The sequence below is a fragment of the Pogonomyrmex barbatus genome, unplaced genomic scaffold (assembly GCF_055798465.1).
Source record: "Pogonomyrmex barbatus isolate J1 unplaced genomic scaffold, ASM5579846v1 scaffold21, whole genome shotgun sequence".
NCBI lineage: Eukaryota > Metazoa > Arthropoda > Insecta > Hymenoptera > Formicidae > Pogonomyrmex > Pogonomyrmex barbatus.
Window position 1 is genome coordinate 1,774,150 of NW_028297118.1, and position 25,522 is coordinate 1,799,671.

Here is a 25,522-nt window from a genome sequence, read left to right on the forward strand (position 1 = left end):
GGCTTTCATAAGAGGAAGCTTCCGCTCGTGTGGCCACGCCGCGCTCACGCGTCATAAGCTCATTCTAATCGCAAATCTTTTCGCAATTCTTTTTGCAGGCCTTCCCAGGAATGGTTCCGTATAAACGACCGGCGGCCGACAAGTCCGGCGTGCCGGTCTATCAGCCTACCGGTGCGACGACCTATCAGCAGTTAATGCAGCTGCAGCAGCCCTTCGTGCCTGTGTCATGTGAGTACACTGGAACACCACCCCTACCCACCCAAACCTCTAACCAATCGGTCGTGCAACCCCCGAACGTGCAAAGCAACCATCACGCGATGGTGGTGCAATCCTCCTCCCAGGGAGCCGCTGGCGCCACAGTCAATAACTGCGCCGACGCCAACAATGGCGTGCTGATGGATCCCTGCAACAATCCGCCGCCGCCACCTCCGAACGCTGACAATAACAGTAACAATAGTAACGGCAATAACAAGCAGCCGATTACAACGCAGAATCACGATGTTGAAAATGCGCGCAACTCCCCCGAATTGAATCACTCGAGTCCATCGTCGCTGCAGCAGCAGCAGCAGCAGCAACAACAACAACAGCAGCAGCAACAGCAGCAGCAGCAGCAGCAGCAGCAGCAGGTGCAACAACACCAACAACAGCAACAGCTCAATCAGCTGGCGTTGCCACCGGCGATGAGTCCGTTGACCTCGATGGCCGGCCTGACCTCGATGCCAGGCGTGATGAACATGGCCTCGATGGCCTCCATGGTCTCCATGGCGACCATGTCACCGATAACGAACATGACCTCCAATTATAACGCTGCCTCCAATATGGCGAGTCTAAATGTGCTCAATAGCCTTGGAATGGCATCCGGCTTACCGGGCTCTCTCGATCCAGCGACTCTGGCGAAAGAGGTCGCCCAGAAAAACTACGCTAAGGCCATCAAGCTCTCGCAGGCCTCCCAGTCTTACGGCATTGGCCAGCTCGCCGCGCTCAATTACACCGGCGTAGCTTTGAACAAGCAAAACCTCATGAATCCCGCCGCGGCGGCGGCCGCTGGGAATCCCGCGATGGCGGCAGCCAGTCTGCAAGCCACCGCGGCGACTCCCAGACCCGTCATCCCCGGTCTGGCCGGTATCCCAGGCGCCTTGACCTCACCGCTATCCGCGGGTATTCTGGCGTACTCGAGACCGCCGCCCACAGCGACCCCCATAAATCCATACTCCTTGATCAGACAGCAGATCTTGCCGAATCCGTACGTCCAGGCGTCGATACCAGGCATGCCCGGTGCTGCGGCCATGCAGACCGCGCCCTACGTTCAGAATCCCTATGCCGTTCTACCTGGAGTGGCCGGTGTACCCGGGGTAGCGGCCGGCGTCGCGGCCGCGGCTGCGGCCGCGGGTGTACCGACCGTGCCGCAGATACCGCAGATAGGCAATCCGGCGACGATAGCGGCGCAGCCGCAGGTAGCGATCCCCGTGAGCTCCGGGGTGATCATGCAACCGTACAAGAAGATGAAGACGTCGTAAAGACGTCTCCCTGCCTACCGGCTCGTCGGGGGAAGACTCGTCTCTTCTCACGAGAGAGTGCCGTTCCTTTCCTCGGGCACCTTCCGTTCTCTCCCTCGCGGGAACGAACCAACGATTACGCTAAGCGACAGTCGCTAGTCGGATAATAATCGCCGTCGTCGCGGCGATCGCGGATATATTGGCGTATTTTAGATAATTCTAGAGTATCTTTACGATTAGCGCTCAATTGCCGAGACGAATGATGGATCGTAACAGTTGCTGTATTACGAATAGAACTTCGCGATTATATTTTCGTAGTCTCGTAGTTTCAGTCTCAAGATAACGATAACGATAACAGATGGCTATTCGCGTTTAGAGGTGATAGCGTTTACGGAAGCGAAAGGCTCTCTTTAAGATTAATTAATAAAATACACCAAATCTATACGATTGAAACAAATGAATATTTGGTACATTAGTTTATATAATCCAGTGGAAATTAGTTCTAGAATATGTTATACCTTTTGAAATAAATTACATATTGGAGTCAACTGGAATTGAACTCTTTATTCATACGTTGTTGATTTGATTTTCTATATTTTGCTAATAAAGATTAGAGAAAAGAAGGGGCGAAAAAGAGAGAAAGAGAAAGTATATATACATACATAATATATACATTCTTTATAACGTTACAAAAAAAAAAAAAAAATGTCGAATTGCAATCTATTAGCTTTAATTTTATTAAACGATCATGTATTTAAATTCTTCGATTACATCGATAGAGTTAAAAAAAATTGTAGAAAAGTGCAGTCTTACGATATTAATCTCCATCTTCGGTGCTCAAGAAGCGAGAAATCGGTCTTCGTTCGCGAGAGGGACGGAATATTCAGTTGAGCGATTGCGAGGCAAGAGATGAGATGCTGATATGAAAAACACAAGTTCCGAAAATAGATTCATTTTCTAGTCAGACATTGTCGGTGAACAGTGCCTTATTGACTCAATTCCATTTGGAGCGTTATAAGCGTACAATTACAAAAAAAGAAGGGTGAACGCGAGGAACGGTGATTCATGAACGAGGGAGCATGGGGATTTTTTCCCATGACATTACCTGCTTGCTTAAATGACTGAAAGAGAGAAAGAGACGTAACTACCGTTCCGATCTTATTTCTGTCGAAATAAACCTGAATTTAATTTCTACTTGGAAATTTCGACTTGCCGGTAAAGACTGCGTTCGAAAGAGGGCGGGAAATTGAGCGTGGCCAAAAAAAGTCACGAATTACATACGTTAATCACCTATTTTACTATTTCATCTTTTTTCTAGAGTAATGGCGATTTGCTATATACTTTATAAAGATAGTTTAACTTTGCCGATTAGCATTATTTTACCGCAAAGAACTATCGAAAGTGTGTTACGTGGCTCCGTCATGTTTTTTTTTTTTTTTTAACAAGCTAAATTGTAAATAAGTCAATTTGCGTCATCAAATGGGCGCCGCAATATTATTATTTCGGAATTGCAAGTTTTTGTGCTGTAACCATTCGTCCAAATTTTAACGTATAACGTCCGCCACAAGGAAGATGAACATGTCGCTCGGCCTACGTCACGTTATGTGCGATACTTGCCTTTAAGTCCGTAGCGTTAATCAGCGTTTGCGATTGGAGCTCTGGAAGTAATTATTACACCATCTCAAGTTGGATTATTTTATTAGAGCTCGGTTTGCTTTTGTTTATATTTTATATTGTAGTAATATGTTTAAAATTTTATTTTACTTGTTTATTTTTAAAGAAAATTAAATAATATTAAATTTTTAAAAAAATCGCGCAAGTCACATTGCTTTCGACCTTTTAGAAAATATCATATGCGGCGCATTTGGAAAAAAAAAAAAATCTATTTTCTTCGTTATCGCATGATAATATTTTGAATTATTACGAGGCTCATGCGTGATATATTTGTTAATATTTAAAGAAAAATGTTTTAAAATTTTTATCGACTTGACCCATCTTCTCTTTTAGTTTAGATATAAGAATATATAGATTATTTGCCTATATTTGGCAACGTATATATATTTCCTAAAAACACCTTGCACATCGAGACGAAGAGTAAATCCGACTGGAAGACGCGACACTTCCGGTGGGTCCTTAGTTGTTCTAATAAATATGCGTAGAACTTAGAATAGTTATTTGTTTTATACTTAGCGTATCGATATCTTTAGTGTAAGCGTGCTCGAACACAACGTACTCTTCTGTCCTGGTGGATTCAATTCGGGGGAGTCTGTTGCACACACACACACACAGAGTGAACTTCGTCAATTGCGACCTACGAGCTTATGCATTTAGCCGAATGAGAGAGATAATTAAGAGAAAGAAATGGCAAGTCCGCGAGATGTGCGGATGTATTTATGTGGAATTGGAGGAAGAAAGAGGAGAAAGATTAAAATGGTCGATCCAATCTTGAAGGTGGTGAGACGGAAAGAAAAATGTCTCATCGACTTTCCCCTCGAGGATGGAAAGAAAAAAAAAACGAACGTTCACATGCGCATCGTGGTACACGACCGCACAAACGTTACACTTACACGACTTACACGATAGACAACACTGTATATTTTTATTAATTCGCGCGTATAATGTCAAGAGAGAAAAGCGATTATGTGTCGAGGGGGCTCACAATTCGTATGCGAGAATGTGTGTTTACCGATGGCGGCATCTCGATGCTTTTCTCTCTTCCGCATGTCCGCGTTCCACGTGTCTGCCAGTGATTTGAAAGTTTGTTAAGTCCAAATGCATAATTAAATTGCGTGTATGCGTACACATGTGTTTGTAAATAATTTTTTTAATTTACATACAGGACGAAATTGAAGAAAATGTTTGTTCATATGTGTTAGAGTTTCACGCATACGTATGTAGAAATGTTTGTGTACATATTTAATATATTATAATATATGTGAATATATAATATATATTATTTATATGATATATAATATCTTATACATATATATATATATATCATACTATATATATAATATATTTAATATATTTATGTCATATATAATATATTAAATGTAATTATACGTACACATATTTATATATATATATATATATATATAGAGAGAGAGATTTATATATATATATATATATATATATATAGAGAGAGAGAGAGAGAGAGAGAGAGAGAGAGAGAGAGAGAGAGAGAGAGAGAGAGAGAGAGAGAATACACTCGCCGGCACGTATAGTGGAAAGCAGACGGAATGACCGGTTGTATCGTAATTTTCACGAAAAAGAAAAACCGAGCGAAAAAAATTGTACGACGGTAGGAATTTGTGTACACGAGAACGCGGAAGAACAAAATAAAATGAGGTATTTCCGAGAATTCCGGCACGTATGTATACGCAAGTGAAATGAAACTTTTATCGTTTTACGCGCGAAAAGTTTGCGAGATGCCTATCTTAAATCTTTCTAGTGAAAATTTAATTTTAATTCTAGTCGTGATCGTAACAAATTGCAATTGTTGAGAAATTTCTTCGGATTTCTTGCGATGTTTCTCCTTGTTCTAAGCTCGACTTAAGAAAGCTCACATTTCCTCAATTTCTTCAGTTCTTCCGCGGTATTAGAAACAACTTCTTCCAAGTGGTCATAATGTCACCTAAGAAAAAACGCACAAGATTGTAAAATGGTATTGTCTTGTAAAGGTTTTTAGACTAGTAAATTTTAATTTTCGTAATAATCACGAGAAACGGTCTCTATGTGGATGTTAAGCTGTTAAGACTTTTATGAGTGGAACATAATTTGATAGATGTACACGAAATTTTTCGTTCGTTTTTTTTATTCGATTGTTATCTGCTAACCTTCTAATTTTTTCAATTTATAGAATATAATTATGTAAATGATAATAAACGCAGAAACAATTATTTTACAAATGTCTCCTCTAAAGAGAAATTGGAATTAAATTTCCTTGGAAATGGAAACGAATCAATATTTTAAACAATCATAAATTACAATTGGTTATATTTATAATTGTAAATTTGTTTGTAATTAACGTTTGAATTTTATTTAGGAAGTAGGAAGTAAAAGAGTAGATCTTTTTCTTTTCTTTTAAGAAAATGGTTATTGCTTTAGAGTCGGGATTGAAAATTCTCAAGGGTATCATGGGATCTTCCATAACAAACGCCACGCGAGAAAACTCTTCGCAAAGGCCGCAAAGGCTGTTTTGTATTAGAGATCGAGGGAATTTATCGAGACGCTCGTCCCGAAGGAGGAAGAAATTGTTTCTATCTTTACGATAAACGCGCGTGCGGCGGCCCTATGTGATAATATGTAATGTATATTACACTTGTACGTACACATACACGCACACACACACGCACACACACACACGCGCGCGCGCGCGCGCGCACGCACACGCACACACACACACACACACACACACACACACACACACACACACACACACACACACACACACACACACACACACTGTTCTCGCATGCGCGTGGCACTGGAGTATAGGTAGGATTAGGCCTTTTCAGTGCCTCGTATGGCGTATCAACCCATGGAACTTACGAACAATACCATACGTCACGTATACACGATATATTATACGTGACGTCATCGGCGCTAAAGGGCTCGAGAAGATGACGATATACACCGTAATTAATCCGTAAGCCAAGTCCTAAAACCTCGGCCTCGGACAAGCCGAAGATTCGGCGGTTTGAGAGACGCGAACGATGAAGTTCCGTACTCGACTTAATTTCGACGACAACTCGTATAAAAGTACAAGGATAGTGAGAGTCGATAGGATCGAGCCTGAAATACCGATCACGAATACCGACACTTTTTTAGGGTTCCTGAACTTGATGTCTACAAAGTATATACGTACATTATCGAGAGGGTGGCTGGTTCTTTTTTTTTTTTTTTTTTTTTTTTTCTCAAGTTTCACACCGAAAACCCGGAGTCGCGGTCGGCCGTCGCCGGTTTGTTGCGTCAAATGTAGCGAAACGTTTCCTTAGGACTGTGATTTTTTTGTCGCGAGGCTACCACGAGTACTTCCATAAGAGGAATGTTTATTATATTTTACTAGAGGAGAGAATGTGTATTCTTTTAAACGAGATTTTGCATTAGTATAGTATTATCCGTGTCCTGTCCACGGATGATGATCGAGAGGATAAGAATCGCGATCCCGCGTTCTCGGTGTGACGTCGGCAAAACAGCGGAAGTGCCTTCCCCTTGCACTCTATACACCATTGCACACAGAGAACACGTATACAACAAATGCCTACATTATTTAGACACGCGACGCGAGAGAGCGAAGCACTATGATATAAAAGAAAAAAAAAAAAACAAACTTACACAATATAATGATTATATTTATATACCCCTTATTAAGATAAATCACATATATAACACACATATTATATATATATATACAAACACGTATTTTATCGTTGTTACATATAAGTTAACGCGGTGCAACGAAAGGAAGGAGAAAAAAAAAAAAACAAAAAGGACATATTCCAACAAGGTAACTAATTATACGCATAGGAAATTATTTTGTGGACTGTGTACCTGTATGTGTATACATAACTACATACATACATAACCACACACGTTCGAATGCACTATTATTGATGAGAAAGAAGGAAGGAAACGTTTTACGACTATAACTATATACACGCATCAGATAGTATTTATTATTGTGTACCGTACTGTCTCTTATAATTCTTCTCATTGTACATTATTATACACATATACGTATGTAAACATATATACACACACACACACACACACACACACACACATACACACACACACACACACACAGCATACTCAGAGCTCGCACATATGTAATATCGATATGTCGAGACGTACATTACGCGCACGACTTCGGGAAACGTAGATACGCAAAAAGTTCGGCGCGCATCTTCGACAATTGTAAACGCGCGCGCGCGCGCGCGCGCGTGCGCGCGCCTGCGCGCAGGTCTATTTGAGTCTGTTCGAATTCTTTCGTATCACCATCCATGTTGTGTGTACTCGCGTGTTTATTTATGTGTGTGTGCGCGCGCCGATGTGTGCGTCAGGATTAACATCGTCCTCGCGCGAGGCACGACGAAAAGTGATGAAACGCGACAGCTTGCGCCGACTCGAGACGGAGAGATAGATCGAGATAGTCGATCTCGCAGTCTCGAAATGCGTTTTTTTTTTTTGCGCGTGCACGCTCACGGGGTTTGTCAAGGAGTCAGCCAGTATTTGTAATAATAATGCTTGAGAAATGCATGAATATTTGTTTTATTAATGCTTCTTCTTATTTCATCTCTTACTATGATATAAAAGAAAAGTGAAAACGGAACTTCCCGAGACTCGCTAATCCCTTGTAATATTTATATTTATATACATATTGTGTATTATTCGATATTGCGCCCATTATTATTGCGCTCACAGTCTTAGCCTCGCTTCCTGCTTCCCTTGTTTTTAATCTCCTCTCTCATTCGGAATCTATTTGACTCGGTGCTTGTATCGTAACCATTTTCTTTTTTACCTTGAGAAGAATTTTTTTTATCATCATTTTCCTTTTTGATTATCGCTGTTATATTAGGCTGTCTGCGTCGATGCGACGTCGACCGCGCAATTTTCCAGAGATCAGTTACACTTGTCTGTTTTCAATTCATTTTTTTCTTTTCTCCGCTGACACTCTTAAACAGAATGTCTCTTGATCGCGTCGCGTGCTCTCGGCGAAATTTCTATCAATCGTTCGCATCATCGCTCGCGTCATTCTGCGAATCAATTTTCCCACGATTCGTGACGTTTTCCTGTCGCCGAAAGCACGTGAGTTACGCCAAGCACGCGAGTCTTCTTAAAGACCACGTAGATGTTAGCCGCTTTTACTATGGCGAACACCGTAAAAAAGAGTGCCATACGACTCACGACTCGCTGTGTCCTCTTCTTCTCGTTCTCCGCGTAATTTTCCCATAATCTTCACATCTTCCTACGTCTCTCGTTTCCATCCCTTCATAGCTTTTCCCGCGCTTTAGTTGCGACATTCTTGAGGCACGGAGGAGATGTATCTGAATATGTTAATATCGATATCCCCCCTCCTCCCCTCATATCGAACGTACCGTTCCTTAGCCTATTATTCCTGTTATTCTATACAATCGCCACATCAAGCTCCGCTCCCCGGTAAAGATGTTTCGATCGTCATCGAGAAGAAGGTCGGCGCTCTTATCGCGTTTTATCGTGCTCTCGCAAGTCGTATATTTCGAACGTGGGGTAAGACAGGTTTCTAGATTTGCAATATAGATGTCTATTTATCTGCCGATTACGTCGGTCGTCGGTTGCACGCGATGGGCACGCATGAGTTAAGATACGGTCGTTGTTTCAATCGACTTGGGCGCGACGTCGTTAAACTCTGATGATAAATTTGTCGAAATTATTTACGCTACGTTCGCAATACACGACTTTTGTGTTTTCGGGAGACGATTTGGAATTTTGCATCGAGAGAAGTAGAATACGAGAATTGTTCAAAATAAAGTTATTATTCCGATATTGATAATTAAAGCATGTGATATAACGCACTCGTTTCACTTATTGCGACCTTTTTCAAATATTCTGATATGTCCTCAGTTCATCATCCCGCGTTCCCTTCGCTTCCTCTCCAGCTTTCTTTGTAACTCATCGCTAAGCCTGCGTAAGATGTGTGTGCCTAATGAGCTCCTCCATAACGCTTGGCACAATGAGCCTCTTGTAAATATAAAATCTTGATGAAAAACGCTGAAGATCATAGCTCTCCAAGACGTAATCGCTTGCACACATTACATGTACAAGTTATTTCAGAAGCAGTTTACCTTGGCGACGCTGGAGTCATTGATCTTCACAAATCGTAACGATGCTACGCAACTGTGTGTGTGATAAGTTAAGAGGCAGTAAATGACATTTTTACCAATAATTGAATTTACCAATAATTTTTTTGACGTAATATTTATTTCAACTTATCGACAGGGGGAGAAAGAGAGAGAAAGAGAGAGGACGCCGCCATGATGATAAATCCTGAAAATATTTTCACGCGACGCCGCAAAAGTTGTCATGGAAAGAATTAAAAAAAAAAAAAAAAAACACACAAAGTAAAAAATCCATTCTGTCAGTTACAGCCTCGTATTTTATCGCAGCAAAAAATGATTTCGCTAGCTGCTTCTAGACGCGCTTCGTTTGCCACTTCCGCCATGTTCGGCGGGCAGAGCCATTACGCAGCGACGCGAATTGCAATCGGCAAGTAATGTAAGCTACCTCTTTAATTTTTCCTCTTTTATCGTCATTGGCATGATTTCGCTGCGAAATTACAAATGTGCGCCGCGAACGATCGATCGCAAACGACGCTATTTTCGCGATTGCTTGCGGCCGCGAGGAGACGGCGGCCATCTGAGAGAGAACATTCCGGAATGGCCGACGCCGAATTCGACGAGTGCAGTATGCGACTATACGCATATACATACGTGTCGAGCAGCAAATACGTAAACGCAATTACGCAAATACGTAAACGAAAGTTTATGGTTCTGTGCCCGCGCATGGAGAACAAATTAATCCGGAAGTGCAGTCCCATATTCGCGACGATTTCATAATTGTTGCTGCGCTTCAAAATCCTCTGGATATCAGCGGCCTCGAAATTCGCGAAAATGTTGAACACACGCGTAAAGCACATTTCTGCGTGATCGGTCTCTCCCAATATTAACGGCGATTGAATGGCGGCGATCTAGTTACCGCTTGTTTCATTTGTTACGCGTTCAATTTACCATCGACGGAAATCGAAGAAAAAATTTCGCGGTTACCGCAGAAATTTTAGTAGTAGTTCTGCTGTATTGTGTAAGACGAATAAGTCACTTCCTACGCTCGTGGCTAATAAAAGTTGTATGTGCTTTTGTAATATAGCCATCTTCATGATCCTTACCAGATTCGCCACTTAATAATAATCAATATATATATATATATATATATATATATATATATATATATATATATATATATATTGCTGTCTATCTTCTTCTGCGCTAAAGAATTTGAACGCAAGCGACGCTTCTTGCATACCCGCATACCTGCGCCGATATTAAAATCGACATGCAGCACTCTTTCCAATGTAAGTATCGCAGTAGCACTTTATTGTATCACATATGCAAGCTTTAGCTCCATCGTCATTTAATTGTATTTATTATATAATATATTTAATAGGCTACTTTCTTATATAAAGTGTTGGCACAAAATAATATATTCAGTAGGAGATACAGATTTTATGTGCTTATTTCAGCATTCTGCGTACTCTTTTTCCGTACAACATATACTAGTTTAATAAGTAGCTCCCAATTTGCGTGCCAAAGTGCATTCCCTAGGGCCCAACGTGAAAATCAAACGTGCAAACGAGAATATTTCCATTTTGGAATATGTGCGAAAAATACGCTGACTAATATTTTTTAAGTAATCATCTGTAAATAAAAATATTTGCTTTTTTATACGTTACTGTGACAACGATAATTAACAGAATTACATGTTACAATTTTAGGCAAAGCGTAAATGATAAATAACAGCTGAGGATAATGATAAAATAAATTGCAGCGAATAAACACAAAGCTTTTAAAGAGAGTAATATTTTTAGTAATATTTATTACTATTTTTATACAGTTGTTATTATTATCATTGTCGTCATCTCAGCTTGATGGAAAATGTACATTTATTAAAAAAAAAAAAAAAAAAAATGGATAGAAATTGTGAAAAATTGAAATTTGAACAAAATGAATTTTTCTCGAGGCGACTTTGATTTACACTAGATACTTAGATTCGGCATTTGGGAATGTATCGATCGCTCCAAGTGGGAAGTCATCTGTACCTGATACCTATTGCCTGGTCAAACTGTCACCTCGACAAAACTCGAGATTAAACACTAGCGCATGCGAACACGGTATACACACAAAAGCTTGATAGAGGAATGTACGAGAGCGTACCCGTTCGAAGGATTCGCTGTCTGCGGTGATTTCCGCTTGTGCAGGCGTCAGCCACACAGTTGTAAAGAATATTCAATATATACTGTGCAGTTTAATGTACCGTACGCCATACACACGTCTTTATTCGTTTGCAGAACGCAAGGAAATAAATCGGCGTGCGCGTGCGACTTCCAACGACAGGCTCTGTCGTACGGGACGAATGTGCCAGCCATTAGATATATGTATTACACGTATATATACATATATATTAATTACATACATACATACATATATACATACATACATACATACATATATACATACATACACATATACACGTCACCGGTGCATGTTGAAGCGCGATCGTTCATGATCTCTTTTTCAACTTTCTGTTTCATGCTTGCCCTCGCCTGGATATTCACTGCACGTCTTTCAACCGAAAATTCACATGTGCATACCGTTTGATCCACCCTCCCTCCCCCCCACCCCCGCTGACGCTTTCATCCGTCTCCGACTCGACCGATGCGATCCTGATCCCGGTGCGATTATCTTGTGTGTGGCCTACCACGGCGCCGATCCATCCTTCTAATTGACCTCCCCTATGGATCTCCCGTCCATAAATTTTATAATGGTTTTTTTCATCCGACTCCCGCCTCGATCGAATTACATCGAATTACACTCATGTGGCGATTGTGTGACAATTCTCCCGCTCATTGAAAATCTTCGCGACAAAAAATATTAATATGCCGCATTAATCACCAATGTTAAAAAAAAAAAAAACAAAAAAAAACGTTCGTTTTTCTTATCTACCTATAAAAAAACTATCTCGTGAATCTCATGTAAACGACAAATGTATAATAATGACACGCGTACGCAAACGGATCTCGTCGATATCGTTGGTTGCACGCCACTTGAAACTCGACGCAAAATTGTCAATCATTTTTCTTTTCTTTTTTTTTGTTTTTTTTTTTTTGTTTTTGCGTCCGTTAACCAATCACATGAATGAAAATGGTGATGAGTTGTCGGTGCTTCTTCTCTCTTCCCTCTTCTTTTTTTATTTCTCACCAAATCGCCGATCTCGTTTCGTTCGTTGGTGGCCACGCCGAATCGTTTGATAAATATTTGGCGAACGATTGAACAAAATAAAACGATATACGGATTCGAACGTTGTCGTACGACTTGAAAATGCCGACCCGCGGTGATATAAACGAAAAATAAACGAAATGATAATGTCGATTTTATATACACACACACACACACACACACATATATATATATATATATATATATATATAAAATGTGTGTATATATAATGTACGTATAATGCGCGTGACGTACATATTCGTCGATGAGTGGTGGCGACCTGACACATGCTCTTGTTCTCCATTTTATCACGTGCTCCGATCCGACTGGTTGATTGATTTTTTCCGATTTTCGCTTTTATCTGACCGTGCATACCTACATGTAATCTTGCATTTTCGATACACACACACACACACACACACACACACACACACACACGTATATTACTATTATAATGACCATGTATATTCTTGAAACGTTGGCTTGGTACGTGTTGTGCACCGTCGCCGCATCATTTCGATGCCCGCGGACCATCACCCGTGGACAAAATCGGAATTAATGTCTGTGCACACCCCGATACATACATACGTCGTCGTTCATCGGTATGTAATATGGCGCGCTCGAATACCCGCGTGCGCGACCCCACGCGTGGCGACCAACGCTCCGAAATTTTCTCTCTCTCCTCGTTTGCACGACCGATGCGTGTAAACGAACTTGAAAAACAAAAAACAAAAAAAAAAAAATAAATAAATGAACGAAACACGCGCGGGCGCGACGACAAGCCGACGATTTACACTTTCGTTTTCCGTAATTTACGCTTTCATTTTTCTCGCGCTTTTTCACCCGCTACCACTCACGCACTCCCCCCCGGCACATTTTTCGAAACGACGAACGGCCACGACAATGCAATTTTAACCGACGACTCATCACGTTCCTTCGTGGAGCGTTTTAATTTAAAAATAAATAAATAAATAAGTAATTAAAAAAAAAAAAAAAAAAAAAATCAACAAAATGACAATAACACGAAATCAAATGAAAATGAATACGCATAAAAAAATTTTTGAATCTAAAAAAACGAATGAAACGAATTCGATCTCACTGTCGTACATGTACCTGGATGCCTTCGAGGACACGTTCCACGCGTGTCTCCTTTGATCTGGTGCCTTCTCCACCGAATTCAACCGACTGTGTGGTAATGAACGACCACCAAAAAAACTACCAATACTTGAAAAAAAATACCGTACGAACACTGCCTCGTTTGCTGCATGTGGATCGCCTTAGCAGCCTTAGCCACTGTCGGGGCCCAAGTGGTCCCCCAAAACGCTCACTGTGTCGTCTACACAGACAGCTGCGGACAGGTAGACTCATTATTGTAACCAGTTTTTTATCCGGTCTCGAATTTGCATCACAAGCGCCGATCCGGGGGGTAATCGGGCGAGACAAGTCTCGGAGTGCATGTAACATGGGCAATGTAACATCATCGTTCTTTTGCGATTCCCTGAGGAGTTGTAACGGCGACTTGATATTTTCACTCGTCGATCGAGCTTCAGGGAATCTGTCGCTGCCTTCCTCATCTTTGCATCGTTTCGCATAACATTACGCAAATAATGAATTCTTTTTTTTTTTTTTTTTTCATACGTTTGTCTCTTTCTAATTCTCAATTAATTCTACGGCATAATTGTCGAACTTTAAAGGTTGAAAGTAAGATTTATTTGGCGCTCTGATGCAAGCTCGACCTTTAATTGCTGCTAACCTTCAAGGTTAACGAGGGAAAAGGATATTATCGCGGACGAACAAACAACTGTTTTTTTTTCTCTCTCTCTCACGCGCTGCTTAAACAGCGGGAAGAACTCGATTTTTTTTTTTATTTACTTGTTTGTTTGAAGAGCGAGACAATCGTAATCCGCATCTCTCGGTAACTTTGGCTAACACGTAGCTTTCGGGGGCATCTCCCTCACGACTGCTCACCGCAACTATAACTGCGAATAACCACTGCCTTATCTGGTGTTTGTCTATTATTATTATTATTATTATACCAATAATTATTATTATGCTATTTCGAAAGCGTTGTCGTCACCCTCGCCCCTCCCTCACATACATATATAGACATACCAATTAAAACACATATACACATATACAATATGCACACACGAACAAGTCTATTCACGGAAAAAAAAAAAAAAAAAAAAAAAAGAGAGATGCACGCTTCTTATTACAGTAATTAGTATATGATTAGTACTTTTGCCATTAAACGATTTGCCATGTATCTATATATTATACATATCTATCATGCCATTGTCTTGAACCGCTTGTCTGATTAACGCGTTATTTGTGGATGAGGATATTGTCGGGATGTCTTTTTTTACAACATTTTCTTTGTATTCGTTTGACGACTGAATCTAATGCCACGTCTGAAAGCAACTTTCATCATTGTACGCTTCAATATCTAATTGTTTATTTTTTTTCTCTCGCAGTGCATCTTATCGCAAGTAGCAATTACGACGGACAGCTGTTACGAGCGTCGGGCGTCGTGTATACTGCATGTTCATTAATATTACAACACATTACAAGGGGGCGCGTATCGAGCAACCAGGGGAAATGCATTCCTGAATTTTCGCGTAGAACTTGGATAGAGACTCGACATATGAGAATTATTAGTATTTTCGAGCGCAGATGAGTTTTTGACTGAGCGAATAATGACGTCACATGATCTACCTTAGATTACTACGAGATTATGATAAAATTAATTGATTATAACCATATTTAAAAGAGATCGGTCAAAAGTATAAATAATACAAGTTATTCTACGATAATTCTGTCAACATCTTAATATTTTTTGCTTATCTTTCCACTTTACACATTTTCGAATCGAATCAAAATTTATGGCACATATCATTTAATCTTGGATTTCAAACCCATTGCAGTTAAAAACGCTATATGAATACTTGTAATATTTTTTGCCAATTACAAGTCTTTCTTAAATTGGTTAGTATAATTGAATGTCTGATTTTTATGTCTAGATATCTAAAGATATTGAAAATACTTCAAAATCTATCAAAAAAGATTTAAATGTTGTACATTTATTAAAAATTAAATTTTAAATTCTATGTTCATTGATTTTTCATATAAATTAAGAATTCCGCTATTACATTACAATATAAAATATGTACGTTTTCTTATATTAAAATTTCAAAATTCATACTTTTCTAATTATAAATATTTTTACATAAAAATTGTTTATTCAATCAAGCTAATCACGATCATTAAACGAGAGTCTCAACGACCGTTGGATTCATCTTTTTCAATAAGAAAGCAGTTATCCTCTGGTTGATGTCGCATGTCGCATTAATATACATAATAAAGTTTATATTGTCGAATTTAAATGCGTCGCGTGCACGCGTGAGTTTGCGAAATTTCAAGTCTCGAAAAAAAATGGAAATTATTTCGGAGCTGTCCGCACTTTCATTAGGCAATGACAATGGCGTGATTTACGATACATAGATTCGAAAGGCTGTGGAAAAGCCGGCTTTCGCGAACGGAACGTTGACGCTCTTCTTCCATTCGAGAACGTTTATAAGTTAACGCGTTTGTGCTCTTGCTTTCCGAATTAGCATTAGAGCTGCGAAAAGTGACGCTATTCTGCCGAAAAGTTGAAGCTAACTGACCTGAATAGAAGTAATTCGAGTAATTTTAAAGGACGAGTATCTCTGCCTTCGACGATCAAATTCTCCGACCGACTCGGGAGTAAAAGATCTTTGTCACGGCTTTGAGCAAAAAGTACACGCAGCTTTCAGTCGGATCGCTCATTTCCGCTTTCCTGGTAAAAAAGAAAAAAAAAAAAAAAAAACGTGTCTCTTTACTCGCTTGCGCACCGATTGCTTTCGACGCAATTAACTTTCGACTTCGCGAAGCACAGGAATATAGTATACATTGGCATGTGTGGAATAAAGAAGCGCGCGCGAGATTGACGGCTGATCGTTATTCGAATCATTTTCCATTTTGACAAAGCTTTCCCGCACAACGGAAGACGATCGGATCTATCGATCGCGATGCGCATTGTTCTCTGTCGAACAATTTTTTTCACACTCATATTTGGCTAGCTCTGTCGTTATGGTTGCGGAGTCGCAGTTGACATATAGTGTGTTGAACTTATTTGCAGTAGAATATTATTAATTTGACGGCTTACGACATCTCCCCCCCCCCACATCCATATTATACGATATTGCCGATAACCGCTGACTGTCCAACTTCCACCCGCCCGCCCGCCCGCCCCCCCCCCCCTCGTCCCCCTCTTGTCACTGCGGCCGCTCTCGTTCGCTTCGGTTCGCTGGCGCGGATCACACTCGAGGATCTTCTTCCATAGCTTCCGTAGTGAGTGGATGTGTGTGTTTTCGGTCCTGTGAAACCACGCGAGCGAACCGAAGACGACGAGTCGGCTTTTGGCAGCACACTAACGCTTGGGTGATGACACTGTATTATCATCGCTGATAAACTACACGACCGCTCGCGTCGTCGTCACCTCTGTCGTCGTCGTCGTCGTCGATTCCAATTTTTTAATCACACTTGATAAGCGTGCGATCGACTTTTCGAGTAACACCGATAATCACCCAAGCAACGCTCCCCCTTCTCCCGGGCCATTATTTGCATGACCAGACTCTGTGTTTCGTAGCGAGTTATCTCTTATGCAATTGCAAGAATTGTTTATTATTATAATTATGATGGTTAATATTATGGTTAAACCACTCATTACTAGCGTTATTATATATACGATTCTTATTATTGCTATTAACGCTATTATGATTGTTATTATTCTTGTTACTTCTTGTTACGTTTACGAGATTTTTTTTTTTTTTTTTTTACTTTCGTTATCTTTGTTATCTTGATATTATTATCATGATTATTAATGCACAGGATAATCTTTTGCCGAGATTGTTCGAGAGTTTTGCGACAAAATAAGTTGTTACTATCATTACGTTCTTCGTCATTTTTTTCATATATTTTGCACGCTTCTATGGTGAGCCTATGGTATATATACTCTTGCGCGATAATACTTTATTTCCTTAAACATTTTTATAAATTTTTATTTTTTTCGTATATCTGTCTGGTAGGTTGTTAATGCTTTGATCTAACGTTTTGCTAACATGAAAACCGTACTCTGGAATTTGATGTTTAATCTATTTGCTGCATTTGTCTCTTATTTATATATATATAAATATATATATATATATATATATATATATATATATATATATATTTCAGATATACGAATAATATTCTTTTCTAGATACGAATGTACGTGTGTGTTTCCGTGTGTGTGTACATATAATATGCATACATCTTTTGCCCGATGGGTAATAAAAGGAAACAGAGTACAGTAGTAGTTGTAGCTGGGTGGAGTCTCCGCTTCACTTGGGTTCACTTTAATCGTACCCTTTCGATAGCCAATGTTCTACAACTCGCATTTATGTCTTTCTCTCTCTATTTGCCATTTTGTTAAATGTGAAATTATATACTCGTGCCCGCGAAAACTATTTTATTCTCGCTTACGATTCGAGAAACAACTTTAATGTATTTTTGCTCTTTCGCTTCTGATACATCCGGTGCGTTTTACGCTTTAAGCGCAATCGCGTAATATATATTATATATATACGTACATATTATATATATATACACATACACACATTTATTTAATTGTAATTATTGCTCTTATCTCGCGTAAACCGGGTTTACATTACGTCGATGTCCAACATCGTTTTCTATCATGAACGAGAGAGTGACGGAGAGAGGAAAAAAACAGAGCGAGGCGCAGAGAAGAATTTCCAAACACTTCTGCCAAACTTCTTTCCGTTGCTTTTCCGTATTTCGTTAATACTAAAATTTCAGTCTAGTCATTGTGCTGAAATGGCCCGCCGAGAAGAGGGCTTCCAAACCTGATTCGCAAATTCTATACAACGTTTACCCATGGGGCATCGGTTTACATGCAAACGTTTACGAACATAACTTTTGTACGAAAAGTGTAAACACACAACGCAAATTAACATTGTGACAATTACTATGCTGAATATTTTAGTTCCATAGACTTTTCCGGATTTTCCAATGAAATTTGCGAATCAAAAATATCCTTGTTTCTAGGCGCGCTCCTTGCATACATTACGCCCGGAATGCCACGATTGGAATATAACGAAAAAAAATGTCACAAACGTACACAACCGGCACGTGTTATAAACACGATATACGAATTCCCTTGATTCTAGCCCAAGTCGAGCCCAATTTTTGCAAATCCCATTTATTATATGTACCTATTTGGTTAGAATTAACACGAGATTAGATGCAAGACTGTTACACAGTCGGTCAGATTTATTTTAATTTTACCACCACAATGTATACATACCATGATGGCGGAAAGTATCCTATTTGAAAAGAAAAGTTCTACTGCAAATTTATCACTCGATTCGTGTGTGCGAATACTCGATGTCTGTCACTTTCACCTTTGTCTTGTTTACTTATTTTTATTAATCACGAGGAAGGATATGTTCTGCTTGAGAAAATCATTCGTCTCGAATTATCAATCCGACCACGCTGATTATTCGCACACTCGTAGCAATTAATTAATACCCATAAACGAATCAATCTTCTAGAGCATGTAACGAACCATAAATATGCTCTAACATTGAAGAATCGGTGAATGATTGTGCGGAGAATCTCGTTGAGTATAGGAATGCTTAGAAATCTTTTGAAACACCCGATATCTTTTATTAATACATGAAGAGAAAACGCATTTAGATAAACTAAATTTATAGAAAGAAAAACAAAAAAAAAATAATAAATGTCTTATAATACTTCCCTGCGGATCAATTGTACAATTTATATAACGGTGTTTATGGTACTTGGGATTTACCAAATATCTATCTTTTGTCACGTTGGTATTTATTTTTCAGTGATCTAAGATTGTCTTGCATGTATAAATTAATTTTGTGATTAACGAATAGAAGAATAATGTTATTGTTTTAGACCTATTTCGATGGAGCGAATTATCGGGTATTGGTATTTTTGAGCAATCCTAAGGACAGAAAAGAGAGAGAGAGAGAGAGAGGGGGGGGGGAAAGAAAGGTAGAATGGGACATGAGATACGAGATTGTGTGCGTGTGTACGTGCGTGAGCACGTAGGAATGCATGTGTGTGTGTGTGTGTGTGTGTGTGTGTGTTTGTGGTACTACAAGTCCTTTTTTTGCAAATCGTTCACCGTTCGCCGAGCTCATCCTCTATAAGAGTATCTGGCACATTTTCTTTCAGTTACTGGACACCCTCCCGGTGTGCCAAGATTTTAATCGACGAGTGTGCAACCGTCCCGCCTGCAAGTTTATTCATCTCAGTGACGGTGAGTTATATTCGCAATATTGGAAAATACGGGCTGATTATGCACGTTAGAAACGTGAAACAAGCGCTATGCGGCTTTATGCGAAATGATCATCGAGACTGTCATGAGGTGGAGAAGAATGTTCCACGCTTGAATTAATTAATTTTAAAGAATTTACTTTTCTATTATTATTATTATATGTTATATGAGGATACGTCGACTTTGTTGCATTTTATTATCCATATTCTTTTCAATGCGCGGTTAATTAAAAATTGTTAATTTAATTTAAATTATATGATGAGGCTTCTTTTTTTATTTTCGTATCTTTACCTTTTTCCACTTGAATTTATTTCACTCTGTCTGAGAATAATTTAATATATAAAAAAAAATGAAAATTGCGAAGTTATACGACGTTACATTTGCCATTGCGGTGAGAAATATGAAATTGATATCTCATCGGGAAAACTATCGACTCGCTTAATTGATATTCGTCAAGCGATTTCGAAATTTTTTCTCAATCGTCATTCGCTGATCGACGTTACGGAGTAACGATGTGAATTTCTCGGGAAATCTCCGGGAAAATCTGTAATTTTGGCAAAGTAAGCGCATCACGAGCGACGGCAGAAATTCGACTATTGAAAATTCCTGCGCGACGGGACTATTCTCGTAACCAGTGGATTACACCGGCGATTATGGTCTTGTTTTTTTTTTTTTTTTTTTTTCTTTACTCGTCGGCGAATTTGCCAGTGTTCCGCGTGCGAGACGCGTTGCAATTACGAACAATAAATCAGTCGCGGTTTTTATCGCTCGAAAGCCCGATTGTCGTTTCGTGCTTTTACTTCCGCCCTGATGACATCGTGTCGACGGTGTCGGTCGCCTTCATTAGCCTCCGTTTTATTACAACCATCGCCATCGTCACAGCGCGGCTCGCTTTCACATTTACCATTACGCGAATGATCCTCGCGCGGACGTGACGTGAATCTTCCTTTTGTTAACTCGCCGTGTCAATTAGATGAATTACCACTCGTGATAATGAACAACCAATATTACTCGAGCTGTAAACCGAGAAAGCACTCCTTCCTCCAAGTTCTCCAAACAATTAGCGATACTTTTTGCGCGACAATCAATTGCGGACAATATACACTTGAATAACGAGCGTTATTTCTATCGAATTGCGAATTTGCATGAATTCCTTTGACGCTGATCGAACGATTGAGAATATTTATTCGTTACACTCATACTCGATGAATATTGCAATCAGGCATTTTTATTTTTTGAAGCTTTGCTGCATATTAAATAGTTTGTGTGTGTGTAACCCGTCATTACGAGCCAGACAAAGAAACTATATTCGATTGAGATAAAACTTTCTTTACGTTTTGTATTTTTACGTTTAAATATATTTATATTTATAAGATAGCTCTTTAAATAAAAACTCTCTGTTGATATAATTTTTATAATCTGAACGATGGATCTTGAAGTTTAATAGGAGGATATATTTTTAAACGTTTGCAACATTATTTTTAATATAGTCTCTGAGATCGACGTAAAATTTTCTTTATATTTATGTTTAACATATTTATATTTATGTAGTGCTTTTTAAATAAAAATTCTGTTGTTGAAAACAATTTTTACAATCTGAACAATTGACCTTGTCGATTTTTACATACCTCTTGATATCTTGATCTTTGGAACATTATTTTTGACATTACAGTCTCTGAGATGGAAGAGAAGCGAGCTGTTCCTACATGCTAATGGTGAATAATATTATTACGATAGTTAAATTCTGTATTAAAACTTTTTATAACATAAAAAGTTAAATATTATCAAAATAAAAAATGCACTGACTTTCGATCAGAATTTCAAGACATCGTTTAAAAGCCTCTTTTAAAAAAATTTTCAAATATCTAAAAAAAAGCCATTGTTTCATTATTTTATTATCTATACTTCGATTATTTTGGAAACCTGACGTGCTGGAAAAATTTGGCTCGCGGCATCGTTTTTAGCATCCAAAATTTTATAAGAAACATTTTACTACCTAGTTCCTAAAGTAAAAAAAATATTAAGAAAAATGATTTTTGGTATTATAATAATGGGCAATAATAGGGAAAATGTATCCAGTCGATGAGCTCAATCATAAAAAATAATGATATGTCAATCGTGTCAGTTGACTGAATGAAATTATTAATTACACAGAGATATATCTTTATCTTTTATCGTACCACTGAAGATGACTCAAATTTCGAAACGTTTGGAGCGTTTTATTAATACTCTGTGAACCCTCTGTAAGTTAAAATTGAAAATGTAATTTGCGCTACAGCGCTGATTTTCATTTTCTCACCTCATCATTGCTCGTTATTAAAAAAAGATAAAATTTTTTTTGTAAATTGCTGTAAATATCGAATAACTCGATTTTTTTTTTTGGTGAATTTTCAGGAAACGTGGAAGTGATCGAGAACCGCGTAACGGTGTGCAGGGACGCGGTGAAGGGCGCGTGCATGCGACCCCAGTGTAAATATTACCACATACCGGTCGCGTTGCCGCCGGCGCCTCTGATGGCGATCGCATCGTCTGCCTCGCCTTAGGGTCGCTTTTGCCAGCGGCCAACGCGCTGGGATCGCACGGGGAAAACGAGGAAGAGGACTCGATAAGTTTGCATGAACACGCATCTCCGTACACGACGCCGTCGGGAGTGTGCGTCGAGGCGACGGCATCGACGAACAAAGCGAGCGAGGGAAGAAACGGAGACACCGGGCGAGGAATGCCATCGTCGTCGTCGTCGTCGTCGTCGTCGTCGTCGTCGTTCTCGTCGTCGATTCGATTTAGCTTCAACAGCCCCATCGATATTCCTTCGCGACGCTTCCCTCGATGATACATGTGCTTATGATGCACACGCACGAATGTGAACGTGCGAGCGCACGTTCGGGGTGAGACGGGGAAGAAATAATGCGCGGAGGAATGATGGGGGAGAAATGATTGTCGAGGAGGTTTCTGTTCAGGCGTCAAGTCGTAACGGGAAAGGAAGAAAATGTATAGGACCTGAAGGTTCTCCGCGTGTAAGATAGGCGCGTTGCCTGAAAGAAAAGACTGAAACCGAGGAAAGATGCGATGATTAGATGAGCAGATTGGTGATCCACATTGTGGGGGTTGAAGGCTCGAGCAATTCTTGAATGAGGGTGAATTGTGTCGGCGCTGAAGAGAGTCGGCGGAGCCAGGAATCAATTGAAATATTCGTTATGATCACAGTGAGCTAGTAAGCAAAGTCTTCCTTAATACAGTCTTTTCTCTCTTCGTTCGTTATTTGGCTTCCTGTGTATAGAATCCAAAACTGAAAATGATTCAAAATAGCTCGCGAAAAATGCGATGCGGTGTTTCAACTTTCACAATTTTCTCTTTTCGTTAATCCGCTCGTGAGGCTTTTTTTTTTTTTTTTAATCGAGTGTAAAATGTCGTAAAAAAAAAAAAACAATGACAACGTTTTGTTTCAGCGGTTAAACGTCAGACTTGAATATATCGAGACTCATTCTTCTCGCAATCGAGCGAGTTAGCGAACAATGACCCGCAATTCAGCGTCATTCAAGTTTCTACGACTTCTTCTACGTGGCGTAAAGTTGTACACCAAACTTCTTTCTCAGTCTTCATCAATGATCGACAAAATGGCAACATTCTCAGAGAATAGCAAAATACAGCTTGGGGAAAAAATTTTTATTCTTGACATCTCGCTTTGATTATCGATATTTCGATATCTCGAATACAATCAGTTTTATTTTATGATTGAAAATGGCGGAAACATGAAGGAAACAAGCTGCGATATAAGATGCGATATGTAAGACCCTTCGTTTCTTTTCAGTCATAAAATAAAATGGTAACTTTACTTTTTAAAAAAAGTATCGATTGATATTCGCGCAATAGATCTTATATGTTATGCTCTCCTATTTCACGATTTTCTTCCTTTTCCGCATGCATTCAGTGTCTTCTTTCACCGTGTGACGTGTGACGCATGTTCGCGCAACGCGAGACACGTTCGTAAGAAAATCCGAAGAGAGTTCGTCTGGAAATATTGTTCTATAAAAGCGTATAAATATATTATAGATATATATTATATAATTATATAATTATATATTTACGCCAGATTCCGGCGTGAGAGAGAAATCGTAACTGTATCACATAAGTAGACTAGTTAGGGGCCGCGAGTCGACGCGATGAAAACAAAAATGATGATCGAACAAGAATAGCTAATCTCGAGGAAGCAGAGAAACGTAAAAAAAAAGAAAAAAGAAAAAAATACAAAATATAACGACGATAAATATCACCGAGAAGATGATGAGAGAATTTACACGAGATATGATTATTAACGCGGCGAACGCATAACGAAGTTTTTTATACTCGTATATAAATAAATCTCAATTATATTTTGTTTTTATGATAATAATGTATAAACGCCTGTGTGTACATACGACACGAGAGATATGTATATGTATATGTATGCATATGCGAGAGGATATGTAACAGGAACAGTTTTCGCTCGGGAGGAGAGCGTAACGTGGTTATCGGCGAATTTGGATTGGCGATATTAAAATACGGAGCGGAGTAAAGTAATGGTCGGAAATGAAATGAAGTCGAGGGATTTTTCAGAAGATTCGCGAAGAGCGATCGATTCTCTCTCGCGCGCGCGCGAGAGGAACAAGAAGCCTTAGGACGAGCGTCTTTACGTCGGCTATTTCGACCGTCTTACTTGATTCGCGCGAGCAACATGCAAAACGCCGAAAATCGCACATTCTATAGGCTGGTAAACACTAATTAATTATTACACTTACAACAAATGTATATGACAAATTTATATGCATACGATAAGAAATTATATATATATATTTAATTAAGGATAGACCTGAGGAGAGGATTGGGAGTTTAAACACACGAGAGAGCGAGAGAAGATATCGCGCGAGGCATATTCTTGATGCGAGCGCGAAAGCTGCCGAGAGAGAAACGAGAGGGATCGTTTTATATCTGCTCTTCGAAACAAATGAAAAAAAAAAAAAAATGAAATGATAATCGATCCGCCGGATCGCCGGTGTATAAGTTTACACGATCGAATAGGGAATAAGTTTATATACGTTGTTTCAGTCTTCGTAATATACGCGTAAATACCCTTCGTAAAAATACTTTAACTCTGTTGCGTTAATATTCTTTAATATCTTATCTAATAATTATTCATTATTATTACTTTTCTCCGTGAAGGACCCTCCATCGATCGAGTCTTTCGTCATTAAATGCATTCTTCATGATGGCTCTTTTGCGTGCACGCTTAATTGCATCTTTAAAGCCATTCTCAAGCCATTGTCCACCTTACGATTACGCGTGCACTTTGCATATATATATATATATATATATATATATGTGTGTATATATATATGTATACACATATTCGCGTCTGCGAATCTCATTTCTTTCTACGGTTTACAATTTAAACGATACATTTTCGCGTCCAGAAAAAAAAAATATTCCGAACAATATTTTTTTACAAGGTATACATATATACGTCGAAAATATTAATGTTAAGGCACGCTTGCGGACCTAATTTCTTCGAAAATGTCTCGAAGACTGGTTGCTCACTCGAGAGAATTCGCTCTTAGAATCTAATT

The 25,522-nt window shown here is 39.3% G+C and overlaps 1 protein-coding gene across 10 annotated transcripts in view; it reads left to right on the forward strand.

Moving 5' to 3' along the window:
• LOC105427027 (uncharacterized) overlaps positions 1–24,926 on the forward strand; it is a 55,500-nt gene extending 30,574 nt beyond the window's left edge. For 9 of the 10 annotated variants that reach the window (XM_089078152.1, XM_089078155.1, XM_089078156.1 and 6 more), the window contains 3 exons: positions 99–13,884; positions 19,820–19,904; positions 22,317–24,926. In XM_089078152.1, coding sequence (XP_088934278.1) covers positions 99–1,517 — 1,419 coding nt within the window. In that variant the 3' untranslated portion in view covers positions 1,518–13,884; positions 19,820–19,904; positions 22,317–24,926. The remainder of the gene's footprint in view (positions 1–98; positions 13,885–19,819; positions 19,905–22,316) is intronic. The other variant, XM_089078153.1, reaches the window with a different exon arrangement.
• The last annotated feature ends 596 nt before the right edge of the window (positions 24,927–25,522 follow it).